The 21,738-nt window shown below is 34.1% G+C and overlaps 1 protein-coding gene across 1 annotated transcript in view; it reads left to right on the plus strand.

The window, feature by feature from the left end:
- Window positions 1-21,738, plus strand: part of COL24A1 (collagen type XXIV alpha 1 chain) — a 412,921-nt gene that overhangs the window by 95,492 nt on the left and 295,691 nt on the right. The window contains exons 12-15 of the mRNA XM_082408071.1: window positions 729-782; window positions 1,828-1,872; window positions 8,447-8,500; window positions 12,703-12,747. Coding sequence (XP_082264197.1) covers window positions 729-782; window positions 1,828-1,872; window positions 8,447-8,500; window positions 12,703-12,747 — 198 coding nt within the window. The remainder of the gene's footprint in view (window positions 1-728; window positions 783-1,827; window positions 1,873-8,446; window positions 8,501-12,702; window positions 12,748-21,738) is intronic.

Here is a 21,738-nt window from a genome sequence, read left to right on the forward strand (position 1 = left end):
CTGGCATTTCCTTGGTTCACAAATTATTTAACAGACCTAAACTTTGAATAAACTGAATGAATGAATGAATCATATATCAATGGAAGAAAGTAACAGCGAATGGAGGTATTTCTTTTCACTTTTCCACGCAGTTCTGCAGCAAGTTTCCTTTCTTATGCCTTTGAGTCTCCATATATCAGCCTTCCTTGGGCAAACCTTGTTTTAAATCAGGCATACAAAGTTGTCAGTGCAAAATGAATTTCCCATCCAAAGTTGCTATGTGAATTTTTAGATAGACCTATGTCATGATACAGATATTTACCACTTAATATCCATTTACTTATCTTCTGGAGCTCATGCTCCGATAGTTAAGGAGAGTTGCAGGATGCCTGAGACAAGGAGTTCAATCCATAAAGATACTGGTTATTACGAAATGTACCAAATCTTTCTCTAATATGTTTTTTAAAAGTTATATATCACTGGATTTTCCCACCCTAGATTTATCATTACTAATAATCAATGTCTCATTTAGGTCCCTAATCTAATAGTTGTGTTTATTTTTATTTAGCAATTTTATCTCATTTTCATTTTAAATAGATGACTTCAGTCAGATAAGCAATGTGTAGGACCCTTAGAATTTTTATATGGAAAAAATATTCTTTCCAAACTTGGGTATTATGAATGCACCAATTTTGTTTCCTTGGGTTTCTTTTGACTTTGTTGTATTCTTTTATTATTTTTCATTTTAGGGAATTCCAGGATTCACTGGTAATATTGGTTCACGTGGTTACCCTGGCAGGCAGGTGAGGTAACTATATTTAAACTTCTCTTTTTATGTTCCTCTTGGTTAATACATTGTATGTTCTGATTTCAAGAGTTAATGTTCAAATGATAATTGGTTTACTTTTATTAAATAATGAATTACTCATAGCAAAATAATTCCAAAAATTCTAATATCAAAATTGTAAAAGTCCTTCAAAAATTTTACTGCAGAAAATTTTGCTTAAAATGGGAGTAGGATTTTTAAACAGGTTTGATGTGAGTAATATACAATGGAACCTTCTAAGTTAAAATGCCCACTGGGCTAATAAAATGTTAAAACAGCCCTGCTACTGATTTTACAGTACTGCCACTGACTAAAACGAAGTGATGGTACAAGTTAAGACTCTATATGATAAGCAACATTTTTTAATAATACAACTATAAACACTTGGGACACAGTTGGCAGCGCTACACATACCACTATCTGAATACTTTTATCTGAACTGGATTCAAGTCTTTGTATACTGTTGTGAAAATTCATTCTAATCATTTCATATTTATTTCCCTCCAATTTCTAACTTTCTCTAGCTACTTCATATAGATTAATAAGAGAACAAATGTTCTTTCTTAGGCTTTCATGAATTGATTACTTACTCTTGAAATTAATTATTCATTTAGCATACTAGAAAACTACATTTATATAAAATATCTTTATATTTTTTGTATACTTTTTATACTTTTTATAGATCTGTAACGTATTTTAGATAAGTTAATTAGAAGTGTTTTAAAAGAACACAGTTTGCCAATAAGAAATAACTTAAAAAATAATTTTTGTTACTGACAATGTGTTAATCTACTTTATTTAGATATCTAAAATATACTCGTGTATAGATTATATACAGTGCCTCTTTTGGTTCTGAAATTCTAAAATTCCTTGAATGTATATAGTCTTCATTAAGTATACAGAGTTCTGAAGTTTATACTTGTGAAAATGATACCTTTTATATGCCCTTTTTATTAATCTATTTATCTACAACTCTTTAAAAAGTACTGTAGTATGATGATGATGCCTTTTATTCACACTAGGGTTTAGCTGGACCAGAAGGTAATCCAGGACCTAAAGGTGTACGAGTAAGTAAGCATTTTCATCATTTTGTTAAGTATGCTTGCATATGAGTAGAATGAAGTGTACAAAATATGTATTTTCACACTTCCATAGAAACTTTGAATGTAATGCAGGTTTAGCCTGGAAAGAAACACACTTATTAAATAGATATTTTTACTGTTAAGGCCATAGAGAGCAGTCTTATGGTGGTAGGTTTTACATCATTCTTTGATAGCTCCTACATCTACATCATTTATTTTGCTAGCTCCTAGCAAAACGTCTGGTATGTTGAAAATATGCTCTTTAAGCATTTGTAGTATTATTTATGTGTGGACGTATATAGACCTAAGAAATAATGATGAAAGGAATATGAAGAGGCAAAAAATTCGCACTCAAGGCTGAGATAATAATACAAAAGCTATGGAGTAAAGAAATATCTGCAGAGAAAGAAATGGGCTTATCATATTCAAGCATATACCATTGCACTTCCAACCGTTAAAGAAGTTGTTAGCCACTTTTAATCATTAAGGGAATAAAACAAAAAAAATTACTGTGATGTGTTATGTAGTGTGCCACAAATTAAAATCAAAGCTGGTTCTAGGAAAAATTAGTAAACTAAAATTTTCGTTTTTAAAATTCTCTATTTCTTTTTTTTTTAATTAATTAATTTATTTATTTATTTTTGGCTGTGTTGGATCTCCGTTTCTGTGCGAGGGCTTTCTCTAGTTGCGGCGAGCGGGGGCCACTCTTCATCGCGGTGCACGGGCCTCTCACTATCGCGGCCTCTCTTGCTGCCAAGCACAGGCTCCAGATGCGCAGGCTCAGTAGTTGTGGCTCACGGGCCCAGCTGCTCCACGGCATGTGGGACCTTCCCAGACCAGGGCTCGACCCCGTGTCCCCTGCATTGGCAAGCGGATTCTCAACCACTGCGCCACCAGGGAAGCCCAAAATTCTCTATTTTTAATAGCCAGTTATTTTCCGGAATCTGCATCTGCCTTATATTATCTAAAATACCTTTTTGAAATAAGGAAAACAAAAAGTATTTAGACAGTATGTACTATAATGATGCCTTAATTTTTAAAAAATTCTTAAACATTTTCAAATACTTCATATTTCTTTTGCTATCAATCCTATGAAGTAGCAGAACACGTGTATTGTCTCCATCTTACAGATGAGAAAACAGTAATCTATGGAACTGACATGATTTGACAAAGTCATAGCAGAACTCAGACCAGCGTTTTCTCACCTTCAGCTCTGTACTGTTTTACTATCCCATGCTGTCTCCACCCTTGAATTAAGTGAAAATATAATGGGGAAAAGTCATGTATTCTTTATTGGAAACTGCACCGAAAGCACATATTGACTTGGATTTGGAAAGCAAGAAGAGATTAGTGGACAAAGAACATGGGCTTTGGAGTTAGACAAGGACCACTTCTTTTTTTTTTTTTCTTAACCCCTTGTTTACTAGCTTTGTGACCTTAGATGTCATTCAACCCTTCTGTGCCTCATTTTTCTTACCTTATTAAAAGGTGATAATGAAACCTACCTTTAGGTGGTTATGAGAACTACCTGAGCTTAATTAATATTCTTAAGGCACAGTGCCTAGCACATGGCATGCACTTTCTATGCAGATTTTATCATTATTATTGGAATTTGGGAGTTTCTTCTGCATGTGAGCTAAACTCCTAGACCTGTTACTTGGCACTGTGCAGTTTTCTCTTACTACATTTTCTCATCTTGCTTCAGTGATTCCTATAACTTTTCTAATTCTTCTTTATATCATTTTTGTACTATATTATACATCCTTTTGTTGCTTTTTTCCCCATTTGTACTGAAAATTATAGTGTAGGTTGTAACCCTTTTTAAGTTTTTTTTAGGTTTTGATGGCCAACTTCATAAAAGCATTAAAAGAAAACAAATCTAATCCTTTTCTGACTAATTTAATTGATTTAACCTTTAATTTTCCTTTGGGGGTGAGGGAAGAGTCAGAAGAGTCACTTCTCTAGGTTTCATATTCACGAAGAGTCTCAAATGTAGACTTTAGACATTAACTCCAAATAGGGTTAAAAAGACAAAAATCATAAAATCACACTGACAGGATTATGTTTTTCATTTAATTTGGGTCCTGTTACTGGACTATACCACATGCTATACAATATGAATTAATATTTTTATAAATCATGATAAATTACCTTTTGACTGGCATCATTGTTTGACTGCATTTTTTGGTGTTAAGATAATTATTTAAAAAATGTAAATGTTTAAAATAAATCATTTTGTAACCCTCCTTTTGTATTTCTTTGTGTAATAAGGTGCTAGGTGGCTCAAAAAGTAGAAGTATGTAGGCCTCCCCCAACCTTTTAGTGGCCCTGCTGGTGACACAAAATTGCTTCTACCTGGATATACAACCTTCAATCCAAAAAAGCAAAAGCATATGTGTTTTTTGTTTAATTTTTTAATTTTTTGGCTGTATGGCATGTGGGATCTTACTTCCCCGACCAGGGATCAAACCCGCGTCCACTGCATTGGAAGCGTGGAGTCTTAACTGCTGGACCGCCAAGGAAGTCCCTTATTATTTTTTATGTTCCTTGTTTCATTACACTAAATTCCAGTTTACATTACATTACACTAAACTCCAATTTAGTGGTAGTGTTTTGAGAATGACCACAACCCCATATGATTTCTTTTGTGGATGCTGCTGACATTTTATTTCTGTTAGAATCAGCATAATAATTCTCAAGAAACCTTTATGAAACACCTACATAATTATGCATAGCATTGTTCCCTTTAAAATCTTTACTTGTAAAATGTTGTGCTGGTACTCTGTGCAGACTTTGTTGAGTAGAGGTCTGACTTTTTAGCTCCTGAGTTTTCAGTTGAGTATTTAGTTTACTGAGAAGTGTACATCAGTTAGGGTGTTTGTTCTTTTTATTTATAAGCAAAACTCCAGTTGTGTATATTAAAACAAAAGTTAACTGTTTCTAAACTTAAGGCCACCTGTAGGTTATATTTCTGAAAGTACATGTAGCTTGTCATCATAATCGTAAACGTTTTGGTATCAGAAATACTTTTGGATGCTTCATTTTAAAAGAAACCTTCCCCATCCTTCAGATGCTTGGCTTTCAAGCAAACAAATTATAGATGTTTTATCATTGAAGTTAATTAGAAGGAAACTATTTTTTCTCTTTTATTTTATTTTTTGCTTATTCATTCATACACTCTGTAGAACATAGGAATTTTAAAGGTGTTTTTCCTTGTCAAAGAAAAGTGCTCGTCTTACTATGGCAACATCCAACTAGCTTTCACCCTCAGGAACTAAATGCTTCCCATGGTTCTTATTCCAGGAAACTTAGAAATGTTTCCTGAGACACTTACTTTTAAAAAAAATATTGTGGTAATACATATTTAATATAAAATTCGCCATTTTAATTATTTTTAAATGTAAGTTCACTGGTGTCATAGGCTGTTATAATAAAAATGACCATAGACTGGGTGACTTAAACAACAAACATTTATATGTCACAGTTCTTCAGTCTGGGAAGGCAGATCCAGTGTTTCATGAGGGCCCACCTCATGGCTTGTAGAGTGCTGCCTTCTTGCTGTATCCTTATGTGGCAGAGAGAGCAATCATATTTCTTTCATATCTCATTTTAGAAGGGCAGTAATCCCATTCATGAGGACTCTACTCTCATGATCTAATTCCCTCCCAAAGGTCCCACCTCCAAATACCATCGTATTGGGGATTAGGCTTCAATGTATGAATTTTGAGGGGCATAAACATTCAGTCCATAGCGGGAGGCAATAAGTACATTCACATTGCGGTGCGGCCATCACCACCATCCACCTCCAGAACTTTTTCATCTTCCCAAACTGAAATTTTATATCTACTGAACAGTAACTCCCCATTCTCCCTTCCCCCCAGCTCCTGGCAACCATTCAACTTTCTGTCTATGAGTTTGACTACTCTATGTACTTCATTTAAATGGAATCATATAATATCTATCCTTTTATGACTGGCTTATTTCACTTAGCATGATTGTCTTTGAGATTCATCCACCTTGTGGCATGCGTCAAGATATCCTTACTTTTTCAGGCTGAATAATATTCCATTGTATGTATATGCCACATTTGTTTGTCTTTTCATCTGTTGAACATTTGGGTTGCTTCCACCTTTTGGCTATTGTGCATAATGCTGTTCTAGGTGTACAAATGACATCTACTTTTTTAAAACCTGAGTTCTTTCTTAATGTATACTATTATGGAAAAATTTACTCTGAAAAGTCACCTATTCTCTAAGTCAAAATAAGTAGACTTTATTTCGAATTTAGTCAAAATGGCCTCCTGTATCTCTTCTTCAAATTCTTTTATACCTTGGGTTTCTGCTGTGTTCATAAAACCATTTTTCTTCTCCCGTCTCCATCCATTTAAGCCTCTCAGTGGTTCAGGGAAATTTCTCTTTGTTTCCCCCTAAGAGCTCTATTCTACCCTTAAGGCTTCTGACCCATCTGCCCTTCAAATCTAAGCTAACTTTTATTTATTTATTTATTTTTGGCTGTGTTGGGTCTTCGTTTCTGTGCGAGGGCTTTCTCCAGTTGCGGCAAGTGGGGGCCACTCTTCATCGCAGTGTGCGGGCCTCTCACCATCGCGGCCTCTCTTGTTGTGGAGAACAGGCTCCAGACGCGCAGGCTCAGTAATTGTGGCTCACGGGCCCAGTTGCTCCGTGGCATGTGGGATCTTCCCAGACCAGGGCTCGAACCCGTGTCCCCTGCATTAGCAGGCAGATTCTCAACCACTGTGCCACCAGGGAAGCCCCTGCCCTTCAAATCTTATATCACTCTGTGAGCTCTTTCTATGAGTCCCACATCTCCAATTCCTTGCCAAGATAATTAAATTTGAATGCCTCCTCATCACCACAATCTCAAAATGACTAACAGAACTCATCCTCTTTCTACTAAACTATTAGCTTTCCTATTTGTTTTCCATATTTCTATCAGTGGTTACCATTTGCTTATCAGTCCAATATAAACCTTAGAATCATCTTTGCCTCAATCCTATAGATAGATACAAAGACCAGTTGAACCACTGTAATCCAAATGAATTCTATAAACTGCAAAGTTGATTATATCAAAACTCTGTCTAAATTGTTTTTGATGACTCAGTATAAATCCCAAACTTTCCGTCATCACATAAAAGACTTTTCATGATGTAGCCACTGTTGCCTTCCCAACCCCCGCTCTTGCCTACCAATCACACAGAACTATTTGCAATTCTATGAAAATGCCATGTCATTTTATTTTAATTGATTGATTGATGACACATTGTTAGCCCTGCATAAAATGCCTTTCCTTTCCTTCAAGACTCAGCTTAAATGTTGCCTCCTCTGTAAAACTTTCCTAAATCTTCCCTCTAGGCAAAGTTGGTCATTCTGCCTTCAAAGCTTCTATATCTTGTATTTATCACATCACATATCACATAATCATGTCACAATTATCTTATGATATTACAATTATTTGTGTGACTCTTTTTCCTAATAAACTATGAACTTCTTGAGGGCACTGATTTTCATATTCATTTTTATAATTCCAATTCTTGGCACACAGTGGGCACTAAAATGATGTTTTGTGAATGAGTGATCCAGACTCATATTCCTTCAAATTTGGACCATTGAAACAGCATTCAAACACATTTTCCTACATTCAGTGTTTCCTGTCTGGGGTGTATTCTGTATCCTGTCCACAGATTAATATTTTAGAAAAACAGCTTAACATCAGGGCACTACCACACTCCCCCAAAGTCCAGTAGCTTCTTATCTGAACTATAAAGTCTAAAATTCTTTGTCTGAAATTTAAGACTCTCCTTAATCTATTCTCTAAACTACTGTACACTTTATTTATTAAATTGATGAAACAGGTTATTATTTGCCACAGGTGAGATCTAACTAAAGTATGGTAGTATAAAGTAGCTTGCATCGTTATTTTACCCCTTGTTTCTCAGACCTATTGGAATCTCCCTGAGGGCACAATGGGTCTGCTTCTCTCCAAAGCATCTCACATGTAAGAAACTGTCAGTTAACCGTTTACAAATGCTCCCGGAGTCCTCTCTATCTTATCTCTGCTTACTGTAGTGCTGGAGTTGGAGTGTTCTTTCTCCATCCTCTGCTTATCAAGACTTTATCTACTCCACAGGCCTACCTCAGGTGCCAGTCTCCTTTGAAACCTCCTCTGACTGCTTTTACCTCCTGCCACATTGGAATGAATCTCTTCCTCCTCCATACTTCTGTTTCTTGGATACCTCCATTCTGCCTTACATTTTAGTTAATTGTATATCTGTGTCTTCTGCCCTTTGTGATATTCAATGTAGAAAAGAATTTGGGCTTGTTGATTTTTATTAGCCACCATGCCTTAAGTTACATTTCCTACTTTTTTTTTTTAATGAAAAGATTGAACTGTAATTTCTAGAAGAAAAGACACAAGATTATTCAAACTGTTATGCCTTATAATTTCATATTACTAGGAATAAATTTTAAGTATCTCTATTTAGAATTATTTACAGGGTGAATATTTAAGTGAGATAATACAAAGATTATTTGCTTACTTTAAGGGTTTCATTGGCTCTCCTGGAGAAGTAGGACAACTGGGACCTGAAGGAGAAAGAGTAAGTCTGTTTCCTTCAAATATTATTTCTAACGTGATATACTTAGGGTAAAGTATAACAGGGCTCATAAACCCAGATGTCAGGCAGTGAAACAAGCCAGCTTTAAGGAAAGTCACCTACCAGAAATATAATTAAACTCTCTTAAATTTTACTGAATTGTGTTTTAGGTAAGCGAGGTGATATAAATATTTATGGGTAGCAACTTTAAATTTAACTTTTAAAAAACACAAATTGGTATTATCTAATTATGGAGATTTTATTTTGTAATTGATCTTTGATTTGAGTATAAACTCTTGGCAGGGTTTGTATTTTACAATGTAATGTGTAATAAATCAACTTCAAAAGATATATTTTTTTGTTTAATAGTGGAAGATAGCTGTTCATAAATGTAGGTACTTGTGAATAAAGTAGAATCTTTGCCAAATGGTTTGTTCTACTTATAAAAGTTAACCAAGATACATACAGAGTTCTGGCATTCCAACTTCGTCATATCTAGTTTTCAGTGCCATATGCAGTTCAGTGATTTCTAGCTGCATTTCTTCATCTACACTGTCAATATTAATTAAAAACAAGTAGAATAAACAATATTAGCATATTCTCAGGTTTGAAAACAATCATATTCAGAATTTAGCATTTAACTCTATTATTATACAAGTGCTGTTCAGGCAAAATTTTTTTCATATCTGGAAACTGATTTTTGCAAATGAAAATAAATCAGATTATTCTTTGCTAGATGAATATTTCAAATGTATAGCTTTTTGAGTGAGTGAATTAAATCACATTTTCTTGTAGTTACTTGTGAATGCCTCCACAGAGAAGAAACATTCAGAGTTTACATGTGCTGTAATGACAATCAAAATGTTTAGTTGACTTTGGTGATAAGAGGTGAAGATATTCCTGTGGTGAGCGCACAGGTCATTTCTTTCACTTGCAAACGATATCTTCAGTGTGATCCTACAGCTAAGCCACTTAACTGCTATGTAACACAGCAGACTTACAGATGATGTTTCCAATCTATCATGCAAAGAATTGAACTGCTTCTTATAGACCCAAAGGAGTATATATAGTTTACATTGTTAATTACTGTACTGCTTATGATACAATCCTTCCCTGACCTGTTGGAATGAAGTTATTTCTAGTAATTGATGTAATAAATAAACGAAAGTTATATGTCCTTGCAAAATGTCATCATCTTGAATTCAAGGATCCCTGTGACACTATCAATAGGCACAATGCCTATAATCACACTCAGTAATTTCGACTAGCTTATATGAATATATCAAGACTGTCTCAAATAAAATATAAGACCCTTTTGTGATATTCTGCCTATTAGAGGTACCATGTCCTAATATTATTAGGCTACTTCAAAATTCTCACTAAAACCATGAATGGTATAGCTAACTGGGTGTTGTTATTATGTTATGAAATATTTCAGTAGAGAAAAGCCAAAGAAAATAATGTTCTAATCACTCCTGAAAACAAACGGGAAGAAAAAGTTCTTTCTGGAAGTCAATAATATACACATGCATGTATATATGAAAAAGTTCTTATATAATTCTATCTGTACTATCCTTAGGTTTTCTGCTGAGATTTACTGAAGCTACTAAAGTTTTAGAAAATAATTATTTTTCTTAAATGCTTGGCTACATTATGTAAAGATGTGAGAAATCCTCATGAAATGAGTCATATTGCTCATCTTTGAACTCTTTTTTCAATAGAGAATATTAGATGAATATTTATTAAGCAGTGTTGAATTAAAGTAAATGGATTACTTCAACCATTGATATCTGCTAACTTGTCTGTATATACAAAAATCCCAAGCTACATGGTTCTGACATATTTCTTAGTCCCTAAGGCTTGTAAAAGTGATTATAAGTCTCAAGGGATTTTATCAGTTAGTACGCTTTGGACTGCAAGTGACAGAAGATCCCATTTCAAACTGGCTTCAAAATGAGGAAATTTAAAATAAATGATGATAATGATAACAGCAAATGATTTATCGAATGTTTACATATACATGCAAGGCGCTGTGCAAATAGTACATACGAATTAGCTCCTTTAATCTCACAACACCCAGTGAGATAGGTAGTATTATTTTTCTCACTATAGATGAAGAAAATGAGGCATACAGAGACACACACATACCTAAGACTATATATAGGTAATAAGAGCAGAGCCAGGATTTGAACATAGATATTCTGGCTCCAAAGACTGAGTACTTAAGTACTATGCCCGATGGCTGCTTCTTATGACCAGAAACCCATAGGTTAGGTGGGATCTAGGCACAATATGATCCTGAGCACAGTGATATCATTATCCTTCTCTCTGCTTTGCCTTGACTAACGCTGGCTTTATCCTAAGGCTGGTTTCTCATATGATTGCAAGATTCCCAGTGCAAGGGCTAAATATGCCTTTGTTTATGTCCAGCCAGAGAGACAGACAGAGAGGAGGTAATTGTCTGTTGGGTACAGAAAATAAGACTTCCTTTGTCTGGTTGTACCAACTTTGGTTGCATGCCACCTCTGGACAAATAACTATCACCAGAGGAATGGCGGGATCCCATTTGGAAATACAGATGGGATGGATTTCTGAATAAAATCAGGATTTTTGTTATGAAGAAGAAAAGGGGCCGCTTGAATTAAATTAATACATTGAAGCTTTTCTGAATATCACACCAGTTTAAAGGGTAACTTATTTTTCTCTTTGGCATACTTCATAAATTGATGGTTGAGAAAAAATAACTCATTAATTGATTCAACAAATATTTACTTTTTTGAAGTATAGTTGATTTACAATATTATATTACTTTTAGGTATACAGCATCTTGATTCAGTATTTTAATAGATTATACTCCATTAAAGGTTATTAAAAAAATAATGGCTATAATTCCCTGTGCTGTAGAATATATATCCCTGTTGCTTATCTATTTTAAACATAGTAATTTGTATCTCTTAATCCCATACCCCTATCTTGCCCCTCAATCCTTCCCTCTCCCCACTGATAACCACTAGTTTGTTTTCTGTATCTGTGAGTCTGTTTCCGTTTTGCTATATACATTTGTGTGTTTCATTTTTTAGATTCCACATATAAGTGGAATTATCACACAGTATTTGTCTTTCTCTGACTTACTTCACTAAGCATAATATTCTCTTTTAGAGAGAATATTCTCTTTTTAGATCCATCCACATTGGTGCAAATGGCAGAATTTCATTTTTTATGGGCATATAATATTCCATTGTGTGTATGTGTATATGCGTGTGTGTGTGTATACACACGCACATATATACATATGTGTGTGTGTATATATATACACACATATGGATATATTTGTCCATTCATCTGTTGATGGACACTAGGGTTGCTTTCCATATCTTGGCTACTGTAAATAGTGCTGCTATGAACATCAGGGTGCCTGAGTCTTTTCGAATTAGTGTTTTCATTTTTCCCAGATATTTACCCAGGTGTGAAATTGCTGAATCATATGGTAGTTCTATTTTGAGTTTTTTGAGGAACACCAATACTGTTTTCCATAGTGGCTGCACCAATTTACATTCCCACCAACAATGTAGGAGGATTCCATTTTCTCCACATCCTCACCAACGTTTGTTATTTGTGTTCTTTTTGATGATAGACATTCTGACAGGTGTGAGGTGATATCTCATGTGGTTTTGATTTGCATTTCTCTAATAATTAGCAGTGTAAAGCATCTTTTCATGTGCCTGGTAGCCAACTGTATGTCTTCTTTGGATGCTGGGAAAACTGGACAGCTACATGGTAAAGAACATTAGAACATTTCCTCACACCATATACAAAAATAAACTCAAAATGGATTAAAGACCTAAAAGTAAGATCTGAAACTATAAAACTCTTAGAAGAGAACATAACCAGAACACTCTCTGCCATAAATCACAGATCCAAAAATAAAATGTTTTTTTGGATCTGTCTCCTAAGGCAAAAGAAATAAAAGCAAAAATAAATGAATGGGACCTAATTAAACTAAAAAACTTTTGCACAACAAAGGAAGCCATCAACAAAACAAAAAAACAACCTACTGAATGGGAGAAAATATTTGCAAATAATTTGACTGACAGGGAGTTAATATCCAAAATATATAAATAGCTTATACAACTCAATATCAAAAAACCAAGCAACCCAATCAAAGAAGGGAACAAATATTTACTTTTGACTTTTTCACATTCTAGGGTGCTCCTGGGATCCGTGGAAAGAGGGGTCTTAAGGGAAGACAGGTAATTTGATTCTTGTTTTATGAGGTTCGGTTTAGAGGAGTATAATCTAATTATATGCATATTTCTCACCTGTTGAACTACAAATGTAGCTGTTGTTCTTGTTATCACAATCCATCTCATTCAACAGAGTTTAAAATTTGCCACTTTAACAGCCTATCCAGTAATACCTGAGAATGTGAAGGGGTATTTAGATTAAAAAATAACTCGAAATGTAACACATCTAACCCATTTAATATACCGGTGGGAGAGACCTTTATCCCCATGACAAGGTGCTAAAATTAAAATGTCACAGGAAATACATGAACAATTTAAAACACTTATGAAAGCACTATTCACCCTCATGTTTTAGAGGTTTTTAAAATGCCTGCTTCAGATGTTAGCTCAGAAACTAGTTTCTTATATTTTCATGTTAAAAAAAATCAAGTAAAGTGAATTCTGCCAGATAATATAATAATTTCAGAGATGGGAGGAAATTTTGACATTATCTAATACCCCATTATTTAACAAATGAGAAAACCGTGGTTCAGAAAAAGCATCCTCGGTTATCCTGACTGTGTTAGTATAGCTAATTAGCCACCTGCTTTTCACTTGTGCTGTTTTTTATTACAATTCAAAGATATTTATTAGGGTAAGACATTCTGTGCTATACTCTGCTCTCTACTCTGTGGAAGAAAATTGTCTTTAATAACAGCTTTTCTAAAATTCTGGTGTGTATAATTAAAATCCTGATTATAATACTAAAGGATTACAAATCTCACCAGAATATTCATATCCTTTTAAAGCATTTTATTCTTTGAGCTTTGCAATATTTCTTGAAGATAGAATAGGACAATGGCACTATTATATGGGTGAGGAGAACGAGGCTCAGTGATGTTAAAATACTTGCTCAGAATCACATGGTTAAAATAAAGAATTGAGCCCAGCTCCTTCTAATGTAAATCCAAGATCCTTTTCCTTACTACATAGATATTTCTGCTGTCTGTCTTCTACCTCACACTACTTAGAAGAACATGATTTATTTTTTCATGACATATGGGCAAAATGTGATAAACTTATTTTTTATTGGAGTATAATTGCTTTACAATGTTGTGTTAGTTTCTGCTTTACAATGAAGTGAATCAGCTATATGTATACCTGTATACCCTCCCTCTTGGACCTCCCTCCCACCCCCCACCCCCAATCCCACCCATCCAGGTCATCACAGAGCACCGAGCTGAGCTTCTTGTGCTTTATAGCATGTTCCCACTAGCTATTTTACCCATGGTAGTGTATATATGTCAATCCTAATTTCCCAATTTGTACCACCCTCTCCATTCCCTGCCATGTCCACTTGTTCATTCTCTACGTCTACATCTCTATTACTGCCCTGCAAATAGGTTCATCTGTACCATTTTTCTAGATTCCACATATATGTGTTAATATACAATATTTGTTTTTCTCTTTCTGGCTTACTTCACACTGTATGACAGATTCTAGGTCCATCCACATCTCTACAGATGACCTAATTTCGTTCCTTTTATGGCTGAGTAATATTCCATTGTATGCATGTACCACATCTTCTTTATCCATTCATCTGTCGTTGGACATTTAGGTTGTCTCCATGTCCTGGCTATTGTAAATAGTGCTGCAATGAACATTGGAGTGCATGTGTCCTTTTGAATTATGTTTTTTTCAGGGTATAGGCCCAGTAGTGGGATTGCTGGGTCATATGGTAGTTCTAGTTTTAGTTTTTTAAGGAACCTCCATACTGTTCTCCATAGAGACTGTATCAATTTACATTCCCACCAACAGTGCAAGAGGGTTCCCTTTTCTTCATATCCTCTCCAGCATTTATTGTTTGTAGATTTTTTGATGATGGCCATTCTGACTGGTGTGAGGTGATACCTCATTGTAGTTTTGATTTGCATTTCTCTAATAATTAGTGATGTTGAGCACCTTTTTATGTGCCTCTTGGCCATCTGTATGTCTTCTTTGGTGAAATATCTATTTAGGTTTTCTGCCCATTTTTTGATTGAGTTGTTTGTTTTTTTGATATTGACCTCCATGAGCTGTTTGTATATTTTGGAGATTAATCCTTTGTCTGTTGCTTTGGTTGCAAATATTTTCTCCCATTCTGAGGGTTGTCTTTTCATCTTGTTTATGGTTTCCTTTGCTGTGCAAAAGCTTTTAAGTTTAATTAGGTCATTTGTTTATTTTTGTTTTTATTTGCATTACTCTAGGAGGTGGGTCAAAAAAGATATTGCTGTGGTTCATGTCAAAGAGTGTTTTTCCTACGTTTTCCTCTAAGAGTTTTATAGTGTCCGGTCTTACATTTAGTTCTTTAATCCATTTGGAGTTTATTTTTGTGTATGGTCTTAGGGAGTGTTCTAATTTCATTCTTTTACATGTAGCTGCCCAGTTTTCTCAGCAGAACTTATTGAAGAGGCTGTCTTTTGTCCATTGTATGTTCTTACCTCCTTTGTCATAAATTAGGTGACCATATGTGCATGGGTTTATCTCTGGGCTTTCTATCCTGTTCCATTGATCTATATTTCTGTTTTTATGCCAGTACCATGCTGTCTTGATTACTGTAGCTTTGTAGTATAGTTTGAAGTCAGAGAGCCTGATTCCTCCAGCTTCATTTTTCTTTCTCAAGATTGCTTTGGCTATCAGGGTCTTTTGTGTTTCCATACAAATTGTAAAAGTTTTTGTTCTAATTCTGTGAGGAATGCCGTTGGTAATTTGATAGGGATTGCGTTGAATCTGTAGATTGCTTTGGGTAGTACAGTCATTTTCACAATATTGATTCTTCCAATCCAAGAACATGGTATATTTTTTCATCGGTTTATGTTATCTTTGATTTCTTTCATCAGTGTTGTGTAATTTTCTGAGTACAGGTCTTTCGCCTCCTTAGGTAGGTTTATTCTGAGGTATTTTAATCTTTTTGTTGTGATGGTAAATGGGATTGTTTCATTAATTTCTCTTTCTGATCTTTCATTGTTAGTGTGCATAGGAATGCAAGAGATTTCTGTGCTTTAATTTTGTATCCTGCAACCTTGCCAAATTCATTGATTAGTTCTAGTAATTTTCTGGTGGCATCTTTAGGATTTTCTATGTATAGTATCATGTCATCTGCAAACAGTTACAGTTTTACTTTTTCTTTTCCAATCTGTATTTCTTTTATTTCTTTTTCTTCTCTGATTGCCGTGGCTAAGACTTCCAAAACTGTGTTGAATAGGAGTGGTTTCACTTTAAAGATTTAAACATATTAAGATAAACTTATGAAACTGTCAAGAAATGAAAAGTAAGCCAAACATTTTGTTTTCTTGCAATTACATTCAACATTAAAGTTAATCTTGTAAGAATTATAACAGCAGAAACTGTACCATCATCATTACCATCATCACCAATTTTTAGTCTCAAGGACTTTGTTAAATACTTTGTATGCCATCTCATTTGATTACACTCTATTATACTTCTGAATGTTAGTATATTATTTCTTTACATTTTATTCCTCTTACACATATCCCAACAGAAGTACCTCTCTTATGTGTCAAATATCTAATCTACATATGCAGATTGGGCTTTCTCAAAATTGATAGTAGGTGAAGTTCATCTTCTTTATTCTTGTCTTCTCCATTCTATGTCTTGATTTTTTTTCATCCATCTCCTACCAAAGTATGCTGTCAGTAAAAGAACTAATTAATTTATTTATGCTACTATATTACTTCCAGTGCTTAAAGTATTACCATACCCATTAGTAATTATATTTTAAGTATAGTTTAAGACAAAATAAGTAATCTTTAATGGTGGAATTTTAGGCATTGCTGAGGAAACATTTTCACAGAGTCTCTGTGATATATCACTTAAGTAGCTACCATCTTTATTTATTAATATAGCTGGTCTTATATAGATATTAACTTTATCTTTCCTTGGGGGGGCTGTGTTGGGTCTTCATTGCTGCATGCAGGCTTTCTCTAGTTGCAGCGATTGGGGGCTACTCTTGGTTGCGGTGCGTGTGCTTTCTCATTGCAGTGGCTTCTCTCTTGTTGCGGAGCACGGGCTCTAGGTGTGTGGACATCAGTAGTTGCAGCATGTGGGCTCAGTAGTTGCAGCACATAGGGCCTAGAGCACACGGGCTTCAGTAGTTGTGGCACACAGGCTCAGTAGTTGTGGCTTGCGGGCTCTAGAGCGCAGGCTCAGTAGTTGTGGTGCATGGGCTTAGTTGCTCCGCGGCATGTGGGATCTTCCTAGAGCAGGGCTTGAACCCATGTCCCCTGCATTGGCAGGTGGACTCTTAACCACTGTGCCACCACGGAAGTCCCTTAACTTTATCTTGACAATATATAGGTATTATCTACTTCCCTACTCCATAATGAACTGTAAAATCGTCCATGGAAATTTATAGATAACTTCTGGTTTCTTAACTCCATAGGAAATTATAAAATTATCCAACAGATGCTATTGAGTTCAAAAGAGGAGTTCAAGAAAACTGTGGAAAAATAGTGAATGGAATGATCACTGGGTTCTTTTTTTTTGAGTGCACTGTTCTTTATATTACAAAATTTGTAAAGTTTTATTTCTTTAAAGATATATACCTTTGTAATAGATTTAGATCTTAGAAAAATTATATTTGAAAAACACATGCATTCCGTTTTTCCTAAATAGTGTTTATTATAAAAAATCTGTCTAGTGCTGTACTGTGTCATGTATGCTATATGTACTTTCTCTTGATTTTACCACAAGATGATTTGACCATGTTTATGAGGAAATCACTGTACTTAGAATAAGATACAGTTCCACCCACAAGTCAAATTATGCCAAGGTTGACCTCAGAGACTGTTCCAGAATATTATCCTATGCATAAATGCTCCACCATGTTCTGTTTATTATAAGTAAAATCATCTTCAGGTATCTTTGACATTAAGTAAGGGAAAACATATTAGTATGGGATATTATGTGGCATGAGACACTTATATTTCAATTTAGATGATTCAAATTCCATGAGAAGAATTGTCACTTATTACTGTTTTAATAATAGTAAAAGGAAGATATCTTTTGCTAACATTTCCACTCTCTTTGATGTGGAAAGATATTAGGTGTGTGAATACAAATATGGCCATTTTCTCTTCACCATTTATTAAATTATGTATACTATTTGTTGTTATATATGAAGTAGATATTCAAATACAGAAGCAGAATTAAAGGATCCAGGCCAAAATAAAGAGCTGACAGAAACCATACATGTGAAAGAAAATACAGAAACCTGGAAATGCTGAAATCTAAAAAGGACCCATATTTAAGAAATTTTTGGCTAATCATATGTCAAAGACTGTTATGTCCAATCTTCTGCTGGTTTCATAGCTATTTAGAAGTGTAGGTTGGTGCTTCATTAAGGTACAGCTATGTGGATCCCATCCATGTTATTTCATTTACTGTCCTTAGAATAAGATGTACTTTATTATAATCACCACTCCCCTTTAATTAATTTAATTAGTCTTACATTGTAAATCAGCTTGTTTCCTCAAATTTTAGGTAGATACAATTACTCAGTCTTTGAGCATAGCATATGATTCAGTTTTTTAAAAATTGAAGTATAGTTGATTTACAATGTTGTGTTAGTTTCAGGTGTACAGCAAAGTGATTCAGTTATACATGTATGTATTCTTTTTCAGATTCTTTTCCATTATAGGTTATTATAAGATATTCACTATAGTTCCCTATCCTATACAGTAAGTCCTTGTTGTTTATCTATTTTATATATAGTAGTGTGTATCTATTAATCCCAAACTCCTAATTTATCCCTCCCTTCTCCCCCTTTCCCTTTTGGTAACCATAAGTTTGTTGTCTATGTCTGTGAGTCTGTTTCTGTTTTGTAAATAAGTTCACTTGTATCACTTTTTTAGATTCCACATATAAGTGATATCATATATTTGTCTTTGATTACTTCACTTCATATGATAATCTCCACATCCATCCATATTGCTGCAAATGGCATTATTTCATTCATTTTTATGGCTAAGTAATATTCCATTATATATAATTAATATGTATATTAATATGTATATATATATTCCATATAAAATGGAATATATGTGTGTATATGTGTGTGTGTATATATATATATATATATATATATATATACACACACACCACATCTTCTTTATCCACTCCTCTGTCAATGGACACTTAGGTTACTTCCATAATTTGGCTATTGTAAATAGTGCTGCTATGAACATTGGGGTACATGTACCTTTTCGAACTACAGTTTTCATCTTTTCTGTATACATGCCCAGGAGTGGGATTGCTGGATCATATGATAACTGTATTTTTACTCTTTAAGGAACCTCCATACTGTTATCCATAGTGGCTGCACCAATTTACACTCCCATCAACAGTGTAGGAAGGTTCCCTTTTCTCCATACCCTCTCCAGTGTTTATTGTTTGTAGATTTTTGATGATGGCTATTCTGACTGGTGTGAGGTGATACCTCATTGTAGTTTTGATTTGCATTTCTCTAATAATTAGCCATATTGAGCATCTTTTCATGTGCCTGTTCGACATGATTCAGTTTTAAATAATTATTGTAACATGTAATTTGTAGAATAATAGTAACTCCTTTTAGATAACTCCTTAAATTTTATGTAACATATTACACTTATATTTTTAGAATCTCTGAATTTAAAGCCAGAAACTGGTAAAATAAATTACTTCACTTTCTGTATTATGAAATATGAAACACTCTGATAGTCAAAATAGTGAAGGCAGTAGGCATAGAAAACTTCAAAATCCAAGTTTAGGTCACTATAAATATAAGCTTTTTTGGATTACTGTATTGGTTTCTAACCTGAATACTAAAGCTCTATGTTTGGTGTGAATAGTTTACAAAAATATGAAAGTGTATATGTATTGACATGACATCATATACCTGTGCAGCATAGAAATATATAGGGAAGTAGTCAAAGTCCTGTCCAAAATTGTTAGTAATATTGCTAAGCTTAAGTTTGGGAAGATGTTGCTGTAAATCATATGCTTATACTGGTTGCCAAAGAATCACTTATTTCCCTGAGTAAACATTAAGCATGGAATTAAGTTGTTGTAAGCCAGCTTCCTTAGTGATGTCTGTATTGTTTTAATGAAATTATAGACTTACAGGTAAGAGATATCCTCTCCTAGACAGTATAAATATTATGTGAAAGCTGTTGAAAATGGATACATTTTAAAATAACATATTATTTTGGTTGTTTGAGTTATTTATTATTTAGCCTTGTACTGGTATTTTTTACATTAATGTTTGTGTTAAGTTATTTCATTTTAAATCTTCCCAGAAAACTCTTTCTTCCCCAAAATAAAACATTGTATTTATTCAGAGTTTGCAGATGGAGTTAATATTTGTCACATAATGTGTTTTTGCTTTTTCAATCAGGAAAAGTAAAAAACTGGTTTTGTTAGGAATTTGGTATATTTTAGGATCAGACTACGTAAAAGTAGTTTTATTAACAAATTCATTTGTTCCTTAGTCTTAGGTTGTTGACATTTGAGAAGTGGTTTTCTTCCTTGTATTGTAAACTATTTTTGATTTTAAGATCTTAGTATTAGGTACTTACTAATCACAATTATTTTTAAATGCCTTATGTAATCAGTTACATATTAGTCAGTGTTTGTGTACTCATGCTTTTTGATATTGAATACTATAGTTCTTACCTCTTCCTTTTCTTCCCTCCTACACTCCCTATAATGTCACAATTGGATCAAAATCCTTGTTGTCAGTTAATATTAGAGATCTTAAAAACAAGATAGTAGACAATCTTTATTGGTCAGGACTCTTTTTAAAACACCAAAGAACTCCTGTTCTATTTTACATGTTTTACTGTCTTTGAGAAGCTTCTTGGAGCATATGATATGAACCAAATTATTTAAAAGCATAAAACCATCTGCTGACTTATAATAGAAAAGAAGAATGCTGTTTAAAAAAATGGGAGACACAGGGAAAGAGGATATATATGTATTTGTTAACTTCATATTTTATATATGTTACTAATTCCAAGTAGCTCTCTTTTTAGTGCAAAGTTTCCAAACTTCATTCTGTAGTGCGCAGTCAGGAAATTCTATAGCTGCTATTAGAAAAGCGTTTTACAGGGCTCCCAGATTGATTTAATCAGTAGTCTCTTGTAGTAAGTTGAAGCAAATTTATGTAGCTCCACGACCTAAAATATCTATGCCAGAACTGATTTTTCCACGATTGAAGGTAACATGGTATTGGAGATTTGGATTGACTCTCAACAATACCTAGAAAACTGTTGTCAAAATACACAGGTTTTCTAAGGACTTTTTCAGATCTGATAATAATAGATTATAAATAATCAAATCATATTGTATTTGAAGTTTGACAAAGAGCAAAAGAGTACTCAGTTTTCTTCCTATGAATATCAAAATATCGCAGCCTTAGAATAGTGAACAAAATAACACCCTTAAGGTACCGGGACTTCAGAGATGTTTACTTTTCCAACTATAGAAAGGAGTGTCTCCTTTTCTCTTACAGCTTTCTGTTAAAAGAGTCTATTTAAAGTAAACTGTATTTTGGCTTCTAACTCCAGTGTTAGAATTTCAGAATATAAAATCCTTCTGTTAGACATCCGTTATTAGTTCTATCTTTAGCCCCAAACAATCTTAAATACGTATTGCACAACCGTGTTTCAAATACATACATTTTATGGAGAATTTGGAGACAGTGTTTTCTTTGTCCCAGGAAAGGTTTGAAGTTAATTCATAAAGAAAGAACTACTGTTGCTAGAGCATTACCAAATATTGTCATTAATTTTTCAGTGATTCTGCCTCTTTCAGGAAACATGTATTTTCTGGATTCTACTGGGATGATCTGTAGTAACTATGTTTGGCTAACTATAGCTTGACAAGATGTATGAAGAGACCAGTACTTTGAATTAAACCCATCTTCAAGGTCGGGTTAGTTACTGAGAAGAGGGATGCCCAATGAACTATAGTTGGTAACTT

The sequence above is a fragment of the Balaenoptera borealis genome (assembly GCF_965194805.1).
Source record: "Balaenoptera borealis genome assembly, chromosome: 1".
Taxonomy (NCBI): domain Eukaryota; kingdom Metazoa; phylum Chordata; class Mammalia; order Artiodactyla; family Balaenopteridae; genus Balaenoptera; species Balaenoptera borealis.